The 14,047-nt window shown below is 36.4% G+C and overlaps 1 protein-coding gene across 1 annotated transcript in view; it reads right to left on the bottom strand.

Annotated features, from left to right (window-relative positions):
- KLHL1 (kelch-like family member 1) overlaps positions 1-12,350 on the bottom strand; it is a gene marked incomplete at its 5' end in the record, with an annotated part of 154,595 nt that extends 142,245 nt beyond the window's left edge. The window contains one exon of the mRNA XM_009880207.1: positions 12,214-12,350. Within this exon, the coding sequence (XP_009878509.1) occupies positions 12,214-12,350 (137 nt within the window). The remainder of the gene's footprint in view (positions 1-12,213) is intronic.
- Positions 12,351-14,047: the final 1,697 nt, after the last annotated feature.

Genomic DNA, 14,047 nt, shown 5'->3' with positions numbered 1-14,047 from the left:
CTGAAGATACATTTTTCCATTATCTATATAAAAACTGCTAAAGTATGAATTTTATTGTGGGGATTATTTGCTAAAGATCACTAGTTTGTACTTGCGTAGATGATCAATGTATTAATAATTACAGAATCACAGAATCACAGAATGGTTAGGGTTGGAAGGGACCTCTGGAGATCATCTAGTCCAACCCCCCTGCCAGAGCAGGGTCACCTACAGCACGTTACACAGGACAGCGTCCAGGCGGGTTTTGAATGTCTCCAGAGTGGGAGACTCCACCACCTCTCTGGGCAGCCTGTTCCAGTGCTCCACTACCCTCGAAGTAAAGAAGTTCCTTCTCATGTTAAGATGGAACTTCCTATGTTCAAGTTTATGCCCATTACCCCTCGTCCTATCACTGGGCGCCACTGAAAAAAGACTGCTCCCATCCCCCTGGCATCCTCCCATTAAGTATTTGTAAGTATTAATAAGATCCCCCCTCAATCTTCTTTTCTCTAGACTAAAGAGACCCAAGTCCCTAAGCCTTTCTCCATAGGAGAGATGTTCCAATCCCCTAATCATCTTCGTTGCCCTTTGCTGGACCCTCTCCAGCAGTTCCCTGTCCTTCTTGAACTGGGGAGCCCAGAACTGGACACAGTACTCCAGATGCGGTCTCACCAGGGCAGAGTAGAGGGGGAGGATGACCTCCCTCGACCTGCTGGCCACACTCTTCTTGATGCACCCCAGGATGCCATTCGCCTTCTTGGCCGCCAGGGCACATTGCTGGCTCATGGTCATCCTGTTGTCCACCAGGACTCCCAGGTCCCTCTCCACAGAGCTGCTCTCCAAGAGGTCAGCCCCCAACCTGTACTGGTGCATGGGGTTATTCCTCCCCAGGTGCAGTACCCTACACTTACCCTTGTTGAACTTCATAAGGTTTCTTTCTGCCCAACTCTCCAGCCTGGCGAGGTCACGCTGTAAGGCAGCACAGCCTTCTGGCGTGTCAGCCACTCCTCCCAGTTTTGTGTCATCAGCAAACTTGCTGATGGTACACTCTATCCCTTCATCCAGATCATTGATGAATATGTTGAACAAAACTGGGCCCAGTACTGACCCCTGAGGGACAGAATATGTGATGAATATGTTGATGAATATGGTGATGAATTACATCACCAATAACTATTATACAGTCATTATATTTGGAAATTTTAAGCTTAGTTTTATATATAAATAGAGGAATACAAACTCACAGGTTAAAACAAAGAAAAAATCTCAAGATAAAAGTTACCTCAAAAATACACAAAAATAAAGAGGATTTACTAACTAAATTTCCCACAGCACAAATCTTGCACTCATATACCAAATCAGTCCCAAAAGTTCATTTCAGATATAAGGCCTTAGTTTCCCGTAATTCTTTTTAGTCAATGGACTTCAATACTTAGGTTTGCTTCCAGACGGTAGGTCCTGCTCATCACGCTGCACACAGTGAAAACTACTCCAGGAATTTACTTTTGTAAACAAAAGACAATTTCATAACAAGGAGGAGGGGGAAGTCTTGTTCCAAAAGACTTGCGCTGAATGCGAGGTACATTTTAGGGAGATTTTATTCCAATGATCACTTTCTATCGATGGTATGAAGGGGGGTATACTACCTTTGGCTTCCAGCGCACTGCCCACACTTACAGAACTATCCTGAATGACTTGCTTCACACAGGTCCTTTTGCTACAATCAAAACCACACAACACACACTCTCAGTATCTCTCTCTGTGGGATATAGCCTTTCTATTACACCGAACACAATCAAGCCCTGACCTTTGGGGGAAGAAAAGAAAAAAAAGGAAAAAAAGGAAAAAAAAGAAAAGAAAAATATCTCAAGGGCAAAGAGGATCAGCTTTCAGGTTTGAAGGAGCAGTAATTTATTCTCCACATGTCTGAAGCTAGCTCAGAAGCAGGAATACTCACCTCTGCCAGAATAAGCTTCTCAGCCTCTCAGGTGATGATCCGACAGCCTGTGCTATGGTAGCACAGAGCAGTTCAAATCCACGCTTAAAGAACAAAAGGTTACAGAGATGGAGGCATCAATTGCCAACAAAAGATTTTTGCTTATGAGTCCACCTTACAGCATCGTGACATCTGCTTTGCTTTGGGCTGGATTCTACTGCTGGGAGAAGTGAATACGACAGTCATCACCTGTTCTGTGAGTGCATTTCAGCACAGTCACTGTGTGATGGGCACAGAACAGAAAGGGAATGAAGGTACGTTTTACAATGCAGGTACAGGAGCAGAGAAATGTGTGAAAGGCAAGGACCTCTTTGACAAAATGACATTGTGATTTTCCTAAATTTTGTGCCTTCTCTGGGAAGTGTGGATACACAGCCAGGCATCTGAGCTCAGCAGAGCGGATACAAGTACACGTCTCCACTGCAGGAATTCCAGAAAGAAGCACATTAAAGAGGCAGCTCATACTACACCAGCCTGTCTGATCCCTCTGCTGATGATGTTTAGGCAACAGCGTGGCACGCACCAGATGACAACACAGAGGGATGCCACTCCATTCAAAGAAACCCTCTCACTTTTCAGGCATGTCCTGTATTATTGTTCAGTGCTTTGTTTATTCTCTCTTTGGAAATGGAGAACTTTGAACCTAGTAAGGGACAGCTTTAAAAATGCACCTTACAGTACCCTCATTTGAACTTACCTCCCCCTCCACACTCACTGCTTCCCTGACTACATCTGTCTGAATTTATTCCTATTGACTTCTCAGGAGTAGTCACAAGGCTTCTGTGGATAATTCCAACTCTATCTTAATTGACTCCTGAGAAGGAGTTTAGGAGAAGTATCTGCTTCTGGAAGACAACTTCGCAGGGAGTCTTCCATATCCAGAATTTAAGTTTATTCAAGGTCTACCACCATCTGGTATGACTTATGACCATTTTTCTGTACTCTCCATTACACAATGGCTAACAAAGTCTTCCAGGTCAATTCAATTACCTTAACTCATCCTTTTATCCCTCATCCCAGAGTTCCTGGAACAACTGATCTCCCATCTGAAGTGAATGGAAATTCACAAGGGATTATTCTGTCAAAGTACAAAGTCAAGTGCACAGCAGAGAAAATGTAGTGGGACAGCAGCAGGTAATAGTCTCTTGCAAAAAGTGCTAGATAGAGATGGCCTGTGTTCACAGGGTAACACGACAACATGATAACACAGAACAACTCTTGAACTTACTCAACATGTCATAGAGGTAGAGGCAAAGACCTTCATGATATCCACAGTATCAGGGATTACTCTGGTGCTCAATGTGATCAGTATCTCCTAGAGGGAAGTAGCCTGAAAGACTGTAAACAGGCCATCACCTAAGAGGTAGGGATTGTCTGAGCAGATGCCTTTAATAATACACATTCTTACATTACACAATACACATTATAATACAGCCCTACATTATATCTATTAAGTTGAGTGTGCCTGGGGCTTCCCTCTAGCACTGAGGTTAACTGAAGCAAAATGGCCTCAGTTATACACTAAACTCTGTCATCCTCCAAACCACAGTAGTCACATTCAAACTGCATGTTGAAGAACAATCCTGCGGCTGCGATAACCCCTGGACTGTATGAACACTATAAATTGGCACAGATGAAAACAGTGCTAAGAATCATTCTCACTGTTTATTCATATAGACAACTGAATTTGAGGGGGGGAAAAAAAATAATCAAACACAAACAACCAAAACAGCCCCCCAGCCCCCAAAAAACTACCCAAACCAAGAAAAAAAACCCTCCCTGGGATATTTAATTAATAAAGCTTCTGTTCTGAAGGAACCTAAGGGTCCTTGTGCTTAAAGGCAGTTTCTTTCTTGCTACATCCCTGCTGCCCGCCCTCTGTGTGTTATTAGATATAACACTGACAGAGAAGATACTTGACAGTACTTTAATTAAAGAATCTTCCAAATAAAATCTAATTAAGAGCTATGCACTAGGGCTTGAACCTCTTCTATGTATGATTCATGCTTTTTTTTTTTTTTTTCAGATGTGTATAAATAAATCAAGGAATTTTTGTTTTCTTTTTGTTAACTGATTTTTGCTTTTTTCGTTTCATTAACAGTATGAAAGCACCAGCCTATTCTTCTGATCACTGTTGGGAATGCATACTAATTAGATAGCCCGATGCAATATGAGAAAATCTATAGTAACTTCACAGCTCTGTTGTAACTTCAAAGGAAGGCTCCCAGAGTCACCAATGGCAGCAAAATACCAGAAGCTCAATCTCTAGTTCCATTCCTATCTAAAACATTTAAGCATAATTGCAAATAATGAAAATCAAGTTTTGAGATCAAGAAGGAAGCATTGCCTAAGAAAATGAAGTAAAGAAACATTATTCTGTATTACTGCTTCTAAAGCTCTAAAAAGATCAAAGAATGCATACCCATGTATCCCAGGGCACTAGGATCTCAATCTTAGATTTTCTGCTATCAATCATCTTGCTGCTTGAAAACTGAAACATACTTTCTGCATGGCCATTGCACCTAAGTGTTGGCTTCAGAGTTCCTCAGCTGGCCCACGTCAAACATTTAACAGACATGCAGAAGAACCTTTCTTTGTTTCCTCTTAAGTTACAGTTCTGTTATATCACCAATGAAACATACTTTGTTTATTTGAGTAAACCAATCAAATACAACAAAGTCTGGACAGATTAAACCTGTACCTTATATTGAAGTTGCATATTTTTCACTTTTGAAATACATCCTTCACAAAAAAACAATGAGAAAACCTTTGTGGTTTACCCTTGTGAATCTATCTAATCTAAAAGAAGCACATAATTTTGATGCAGTGTTTTACTAATATATCTATATCATATATATACATAAAATGAATTATACAATTTGTAATAACTTCATAATTTAGTTTATGTAATTTGAAAAATTTGCACCTATTTCAGGTAAAAAAGTATGCAGCCACTACCTTATTAATTTAGTTACAAAATTAAGTTCTTCAGTTATAATTCCTATAATTAGTTATCTTGAATCTTCACAGAAACTTTAACACCTTTTACCATCTTTAAATCAGTATTTTTGGCATTCTAATTTTCTGTCTTCCTGCTATTGCTCTTAGATGGACAGCTGCCTTCACTTCGGAGCAGCTCTTATCAAGGCTGTACAGGACTTGATGCTCTGCTGGTCACCCTGTAATTCTACCTTGCCAATTACTTAGAACTCTATTTAGTTATACATGACTGAATACAGTCCAGCTTCACAGTGTGTCATGATTCTGTCGTCTACCTATTTAGGAGATACAGGGTGGACAATTTACCATTGTATAAAGCTTTTCATAATATAACTCCTTTATTTAACAGACTAGTGTTGTCTTTAAGAAGAAAAAAAAAAAGGAAAGAAAAAACTCCAAAAGTATTTCCTATTTTAAGAAGAAAAAAAGTTTTTTACAAAAAGCTAATTAAAAAAAATACTGTATCTTACTTAAGCATTTGTCTGATTTTACTCATAGGTATAGCCACAAAAACATGACTGGATTTAATATGATGATTTCTCACAGATGGGAAGCTCTTCCTGAAATTGATTAGAGTCTAAAATGTTCATTTTTTCTTTGTAAAGTAAGTAATATCCTGACTTTAGAGAATTGGCAAAGAGACAATAAAGACCTTTTTTTTTTGGTTTGGTTTGGGCTTTTTTTGTTTCGTTGTTTAGGGTTTTTTTCTAAATTAAATTCACTAGTGTTCCTACCTACCAACATTTTCTTTGTCTTCCATTGAGGTATTATTTAGTTATTTTTTACATGTTAGGATTATTTAAAGGCTCAATATCTATACAAGAAATTGCTCTTGATAATGCACAAACACAATGTCATCATGAAAGTGGGATGACTTGAAAATAAATGTAGCCTTTATTTTGTAGGGTAGCAGAGAAGGTGGGTTTTTTTTAAATATATGCATATGTGTTTGATCTAATTTTTTTTTATATATTTTTTGTTTATGTTTCTATATCTTTTCCACCTATATAAATAAAATTGTTTAGGGCCTATTCTAACAGCAAACTTTTTGAATCATTAAATACAAAATCAAATAATGAAGAAATGCTACTTTGTAATTTGATCAAAGAAAATTGAACATTTTCCCTTAAAAACTAAACCCTGAAATACAGATTTTGTTTGAAAGATTTAAATCTACTAAATAAACAACCAAGATTGATAGAAAGGCTTATGGAAGCTAATATGACGGTAGCAAAATATTATCTTTAGCTCATGGGGTAAAAGAATTCTAACTTTTTATGGGATCAGAATTCTGCTTTATCAGAAATATCATTAAATTCCTATAGAAGTTTTAACTAATCACAGGAAAATAGCCTAATTTTGAAATAAGTAAGATCTTGTCACCTTCTTTTACATTTTTAGTAAAACCATTTTTATTTATTTTAAAAGATTGTGACCTATAATCATCAACTAGTTTTCAACATTTCTTGAGGTTGTTTTCATTACTGAAAAAGGGAAGCAGCTTTCACATCTCATATTCTAAAACTCCTCGGAAAAGTATATTTGTTGTCAGAAATTACATATTTAAAGGAGATTATAAAAGCAAAACCTACCACTTTTAGAAAAGCTTCAAAATCACATTTACACCAAAAACGTATTTTTACCCTTATACTTCTCTTCCTTTATAACTGGAATAAAAATATGCCAAATACGTTTTAACATAAATTTTTTACCTCCCTAATAATATTTAGGATGTTTCTGACCAGATTCAAATTGCATTGAGTTGCAGAACTGAAATTATAAAAATTCAACTATCTTACTGATGGTTTAGTTTGGTTTTGGTTTTGTTTTTTCTGCTCACGGAAGGCTTAGAATAATAAAAGATATCAAAGTGGTTGTCAAGCAGTGACCAACCTTTCCATGCTGCTCCAAACCACAATCAGTTATGCTAAAGGAAGTCTAACAGTAGGTTGTATATGGTGATAATAAATGTTGATTTTGGAATGGATGAACATTACTCTCTGTGTTGTGTACTTTCATGTTTTTTAAGCTGTTAATGATACTAGTAAGTAATCTGCTAAATGAGGGTTTATTGTGTACAATAGTAAAATAATGATTTGCACAAAGGAATTGCACAAATTATTTGCTACTTGTCACAAAAGTAGAACTATGAGAAAGCAAACAAAATTATCAGATAGAAAATTTGGAAATACCAAAGGAAATAATATGATTTAGAGTTTAACTCAGTACCACAGTACGCTGAAGAGGCTGAAACTACACATGCTTTCAACAGGATTAGACAAATTCACATTTGATCACTGACTACCGAAGTAGATGAAATTTTGTTCCATAAAGCTGGAAGCTAGGAGGACATACCAGCCAAATTATGACTGTTCATACCATGCTACCAAATATCTACTATTATATTATTACTGGCAAGTCTCGAGTTAACGTATTTATGGTCTGGCCCAACACAGGGGCTCATCTACACACAGTTACAGAATGTATTTAGATAGGGACAAAAGAAAGAACATTTATTAATGATTACTAAAATGTAGACAATATAATTTTGTTCTTTTGAACAAACTGGAGTTATCACCTATTTCAATGATTTAAAGGAAATAGCACTGAACAGCAACTTCGGAAATTCTGTCTGAAAGATCATGTCCTTTCAGAAGCATGTGGTTGTTTTGGGAAGCACAAGTAAGAAATACTATAATTAACAGGACTTAAGGAAAAACTGAAGATACAAAAAGCAACGTGTAACTAGTAAGCAAACTAATTTTATTCCTTTTTTCCTATGGATGGATATAGCAGATGTTAACAACTATCCTTTCAGGTAAATATACCTATCCTTCTTCAGATTTCTGATGTACAAAATGTCCCCTTTGCTAAACTTTAATTCTGACATTTTGCAACAGTGTTTGATTTTATTGCTGGAACTGAAGGGTCTGGTATCAGTACAGGATAGTTTTATCTATAGTAATGCGTTTCATAGATATGCATATTTTACCCTTCTTGAACTACTATTTATTATGTATGATTCATAGTAAAAATTAAGTAGTTTCACTAGATTCTAGAAAATATAAAACTGACTGGATAACAGTTAATATCATGTGGAAATGGTTCCCTTTTTAAAATCATATCTAAAAATATTTGCAATGTAATACTCTTAACTTCTAAGTTTTTGCAAACAAGCCCACGTTCACCTGTATTTTCCTGAAATGTTCACTTGTTCCCAGGGAAAAGCTTCTCTCTAACAGCAGCAGGTATATGTGAAATTATATATTTTTTTTTTTTAATCTCATTGAGCTAAGAAGATAGTGACAAGAAAAAGAGAATAGAAGGAGAATGAATAACTGCCCACTGGCCAAAAGGGATTGCTCTTCCCAGGGTAAAAGAATAAGAATAAAGAGCTAAAGTGGCCACAGACATGAGTTGCTGAAAACTTTTTCACATATTGTGCAGTAAGTAATTGGAATTTGGCAGTCAAATTCTTCAGATATTCTGTTTAGACTATGTACGCTTCAGATTATAGATTAAAAGACTGCTAGGTACCAGAAGAGTGGCTATTTCCTTTACTATTCAGTGTTGCCCACATCCATGCAGCATAAAGGAGAAAGTGAACTCATTCAAAGGAAAAGGGGACATGAACTAGACTGGTGGTAAATAAGGAATCAGAGGGAAAGAAAAGAGATAAGAAACTATGAAGCTAGATAAATCATGAGATGGTGGAAAAGAAAGGGAAGGGAAAAAAATGAGGTTTGAGGGCACAGGTTTTGATCCAGCAAAAAACATGGGAAAAGAGCATAATTAACTGAGGAAAATTTCAATAAACTGAATAAGTTTGGAACCATGTTCCAGGAATCCTCTAATCACTTGTGAGTTATCATTGAATTGTCCATCGCACTTTTGAAAGGTTTTGCCCTCTGGACAAGGATGGCCACATTTCTGACAAGCCTGAATATCCAGGCTATACCCAAGGGTTGTTAGAAAGATTGCTAGTTGGATTTGGCTTGAACTGCCAAGATCTATATAGATAATTGTGTTCCAGTGCCTGCAAATGTTCCCTAGTACTGTTTAATTTACTAGAATAGCTGTGGCTAGGAAATTCTGGAGTTTTATAAGACATCTGATGCAGAGAAAAGGAATTGAGAAAGAAATAATCTAACATGAATTTCAAGAGGTAAGGACAAAAGCTGAGAACAAATCAGGATAAATCATTGAATTGGGTTTTCATGGCCAGGTTTTGGTAGCAGAGGGTGCTACAGAGGTGGCTTTCTGTGAGAAGATGCTAGGAGGTGCTCCAGGTGCTGGAGCAGAGAATCCCCTGCAGCTTGTGGTGAAGACCATGGTGAGGCAGACTGTCCCCCTGCAGCCCATGGAAGTTGACAGTGGAGCAGATATCCACCTGCAGCCCATGGAGGACCCTGCACCAGGGCAGGTGGATGCCCGAAGGAGGCTGTGACCCTGTGGGAAGCCCACGCTGGAGCAGGCTACTGTCAGGACCTGTGGACCTATGGAGAGAGGAGCCCACGCTGGAGCACGTTTGCTGGCAGGATTTGTGACCCCGTGGAAGGGACCCATGCCGGAGCAGTTTGTGAAGACATGTAGACCATGGGAAGGACTCATGTTGGAAAAGTTTGTGGAGGACTGTCTCCCATGGGAGGGACTCCAAGCTGGAGCAGGGGAAGAGTGTGAGGAGTCCTCTCCCTGAGGAGGAAGGAGTGGCAGAAACAACATGTGATGAACTGGTTACAACCCCCATTCCCCATCCCCCTGTGCCACTCGTGGGAAAGAAGTAGAGAAAATGGCATGTGAAGTTGAACCCAGGAAGAACCTTCTCTGATTTGTTTTGTAATAAATTAAATTAATTTTCTCCAAGTTGAGTCTGTTTTGCCTATGACGTTCACCTGCAATTGGTGAATGATCTCTCCCTGTCCTTATTCAAGATAAACCCACATGGCTTTCATTATATTTTCTCTCCCCTGTCCCGCTGAGGAGGGGAGTGACAGAGCAGCTTGGTGGGAACCTCGTGTTCAGCCAGCGTCAACCTACCACAATCAGAATAAGACAGGACAAAGAACCTGATGGAACAGAAATGCAAGATAGTAGTAAAAACCAGAATGGTCCATGGCATCCAATACACGTTCTCTTTTAGCATGCAAAATGAACCCATGTTTCCTGAATCTTAGTTAGAACTAAAAGGATAATGGTGTATTACCACTACAAGTGAAAGAAATTAGAGACCTTTGTTACCACCTTAAGTTTCTAATTCTTCAAGGTGACATTATGATGGCACATAGTGTTGCAATTTTTAAGGTAGCTTGGGCATTATGTGACAGTTTAAATGAAAGAACATTGCAGAAGCAAATTCACATGAGGCAAATCAGAAAACACAAGAATTATACTACTTCTGGAGTTCTCTTTTCATCTCTTTGTGAAGCCTGGTTCTTAATTACCTAACCACAAGCAGAAACTTCCAAGTTTTCCACCTCATATAATAAACAAAGTACATCATGTGGCATAGACAAATCAAGGAGAGTAAAGCAGATGAAAATCTTAATCTTTTGCAGAAAGTGGTAGGAGTTTGCTTTTTCTAGTTTTTCATTACTTCATCCAGTCTCCAAAGTTCTCAGAAATAACCAATAAAGTTCTGAGATAGCTTTGTTCATATTGAAAATGGTTAAGTATTTTTTTGCTTCCTTCTGTTATCTCTTTCTTTTCTTAATCTACACTTACATGCTATCTTTTGTTGTCAATATTAACTGTGCTGTGTGTTTGCATGTGATCTTTTAGTGAAAACGAAGGCAAAAGAAGCATGTAGTACTTCAGTATTTCCATAGTTTTCTTCCCAGGGAAACAACACTGTCCCTTATCTGCCTCTTACCTCCTCTTCCTCTTACCTTCCTCTTACAGTACGATTTAATGTTACCATGTCTTTTGCTATTCTGTGACAAGGTGTTCTTGACTTTGCTCCAGTATTCCTGTGCCATTTATTTTACACTCATACCTAGTAATCAGATTGTATACTTCTCATGCTTGATGGGAACTACTAACATGTTCTTCATTTCATGGATGCCTAGCTTGAAGCCCTCTGGATTATGCACATTCCTGAATGGCAAAACCACAACAGAATGCAGTCGGCGCAACCCTTTGAATGTGTAGAGTGTTATATAAATGAAAATGGCCTAACATTCCTAGAACCTGAATTTCTCAAACATGATTCTCAAAAAGAGCATTTTTGAGTTAAATTATGTTTATAGGCTGTTTCTGTTTCTTATTAAGAAGGTAAATTTATTATGTCATAAAATAAACAACACATATCCTAATTAAATATATCAAAGCAAATAGCAACTTATGATTAAATTAATATATGTGTATTTAAAGAGGATTAAAACTGCAGGGTATGGGCAATCCATTTAAAATTGAAGGTAAAATCAAATATTCAACAGAAATATAATGATAAAATATTGATAATCTAAACAATATGAGGATGTTTTTAGGAAACAGAAAGAGAAAACAGCATACATTTTATACTTACATGACTCATAGGCACGGGGAGACAAATTCGGACTACATATCTCATTATTGGCATTTGCTCTTTTTTAATTACTTTATTTTGTAACTTTAGCATTCTTTCATATTAATGCATTTCAGATATATTTGGCATAACAGCTCGTTTAAGAAGGATAAAACCCAAATCTATTATGCATTAAAATGTAATAACTGTTCAGAAGGAAGTTCTGAGTTATTAACTCCGAGTTATGAGTTATTAATAAATTTACATTACACAACAGCCTATAACAGCAAATGAAAGTGACAACATCCAGCTTATAATAAAACATTAAAAAAATGTTTTAGTATTTAAAATTTTAAAAGATTTATGTAATTACTTAAACTGAAATTTGACTAGAACAGTAATATAGGGCTATTCTTCAAAAAACAGAGCTGTTCCTTCAGTGATCTCATATAATCTAAATCGTGTATATGAGCCACTCTTTTTAAGAATTTGGTAACCAAGAAAAATATTTAATTTTCTGGACTGTCCTCTTGTACTTACTGAGCCTGATTTATGTAACAGTTTGGAGATAAGAGATAATCTGAATTCATCCCTAGAAATGGTAAATAAGTGTTTAAATTAAAAAGATTAAAAAGAAAATAGAATGTTTAGAAAATAAATATAATTCTTTGGCACATAGCAAACAAAACCATAAACAGCTTTCTCTATAGGAAGTATAATGTATGCAGTACAATACCTGTATATGCAAACTGAACAAGATCCCATAGTGCATTGGGATCTATGCCTTCCATTTTGATCTCTTCTTGCTTGGCTTCACAAACATCACTTGTAAACATTGCAGCAAAGTAGTCAGAGACAGAACTGAGGACAAGTCTGCAAAAAGTTAGAAACTGGTGTCATTTATATGAACATAACAACAAACCGAAACCCCCCAAACTTATTAAAAACATATTTTCATAGTAATTATAAATTAACAGGAGCAATCTATTATTAATGCATGTAGGCAGCAAAATACAGCATGACATTTAATTCTAATTTGGTTTTGTTTCCTGTGATATGAACCAAGTGGCACACAGACATATAACTATAAAACAGACATAGAAATTAGTGCTCAGTCTTTCTGATAATTTTCCAATCATGCAGATGTCCCAATTGTTAACACGTCAAACTCCTCAGTATCAAAGACAACTTATTAGTGAAACACATTTCATACTCCAGAGGTACTCTTCATTATTCTTAAAAGTCCTATTTTTTATAAAATCTACTAACGGCACACAACTTTACACAATCTTCCAACCTTTAGTAAAACTGTTAGTAGCTTAACATGCTATTCAGTAAAAATAAATAAATCAATCATTGTGTAATACAATGTTTTTGTTAAGAAACATTTCCAAAGGAAAATAATTTCAAGATATTTACAAAATATTCATGACCTGTTTAGGGATCTGGTTTAGATAAATCAAAACCACAATAAGTACCAGATAGGATTGCCATTACCAGGGCCTTAAGCTAAGGCATTCTTCTAAATTCCATCTACAGTGATATTATGATTTTGTTAGGAGTAAATGTTCACAGATGTTCTTGAGCTAGAAATGTGGTACAGCTATAAATAGAGTACCACATGCTTCCATAAAAGATGGTCACATTTCTGGTTTAATTTGAAAACATAATACATAAACACATTGAGAAAAGACACAAGAATCGCAATTGTAGAACTTGGAAACCAAAAGAAAATATTTAGCCATTTGTATACAGTTAACTATTTTGTTCGAGGAAAAAAAAACAAACAAACCTGAAGAATAACAAGTTACTGCTTATTAGCCAGTGTCGTAATTGATTGCTTTTGCTCTTTTAGCTCATCCCAATAGCAAAGTAAAATACAACACTTTGGATTGGCTTCATAATTTTACAGTGCTTTAAGTTACTATGTTTTATATGCAAGTAGAGCAGCTTGAGAACATATATATGGTCTTTACTCTGGCTCAAGTGATGAGCAATGACTAATTAGGTGCAGTAGTTTTATCACTTCTGGTGGTGTGTTCAACTCTAGCAATCATGAACTTTAGAAGTAAAGATCCTAATTCACAAACAGCTCACATTTGTATTCATAACATTAATAAAAACAATAGATGGCTACAAAAAAGATGAAATTAGAAATACACTTTGTTGCTACCTCCAGAGACTCCTAATTCACTAATTGTTTATTTATTTTTTAATCACTGAGGACAATTACTTCTATGTTTGTTTATTTATTACCTCAACTGAGTTTCACTGAGTTTTAGTCAACCAAGATAACCATACAATTCTGAATAACTAAAAATCTTATAACTCTTCTTCAAATAATTTTTCTGACCCCTTGTTTCTAAGAGACTTGATTCCCTGTTATTTGATGTTTGATCTAAAAAAAAAAAAAATCACAGCAAAAAGCAAAAAAAAAACATGATGAATTGATGATTTTCTAGGAGATACAATCTCTCACAGCTAGCAGAGATGTAATTTAGGTCTGTGATTGAGATTTCCATTTGAGAGCATTTTGCATCAGCTGTTCCTTCAGATTTATTAACCACCAT

The sequence above is a fragment of the Charadrius vociferus genome, unplaced genomic scaffold (genome assembly GCF_000708025.1).
Source record: "Charadrius vociferus isolate BGI_N301 unplaced genomic scaffold, ASM70802v2 scaffold182, whole genome shotgun sequence".
NCBI lineage: Eukaryota > Metazoa > Chordata > Aves > Charadriiformes > Charadriidae > Charadrius > Charadrius vociferus.
Note: the sequence above shows the minus strand (reverse complement) of the source record. Positions and strands in the feature narration are given on the sequence as shown.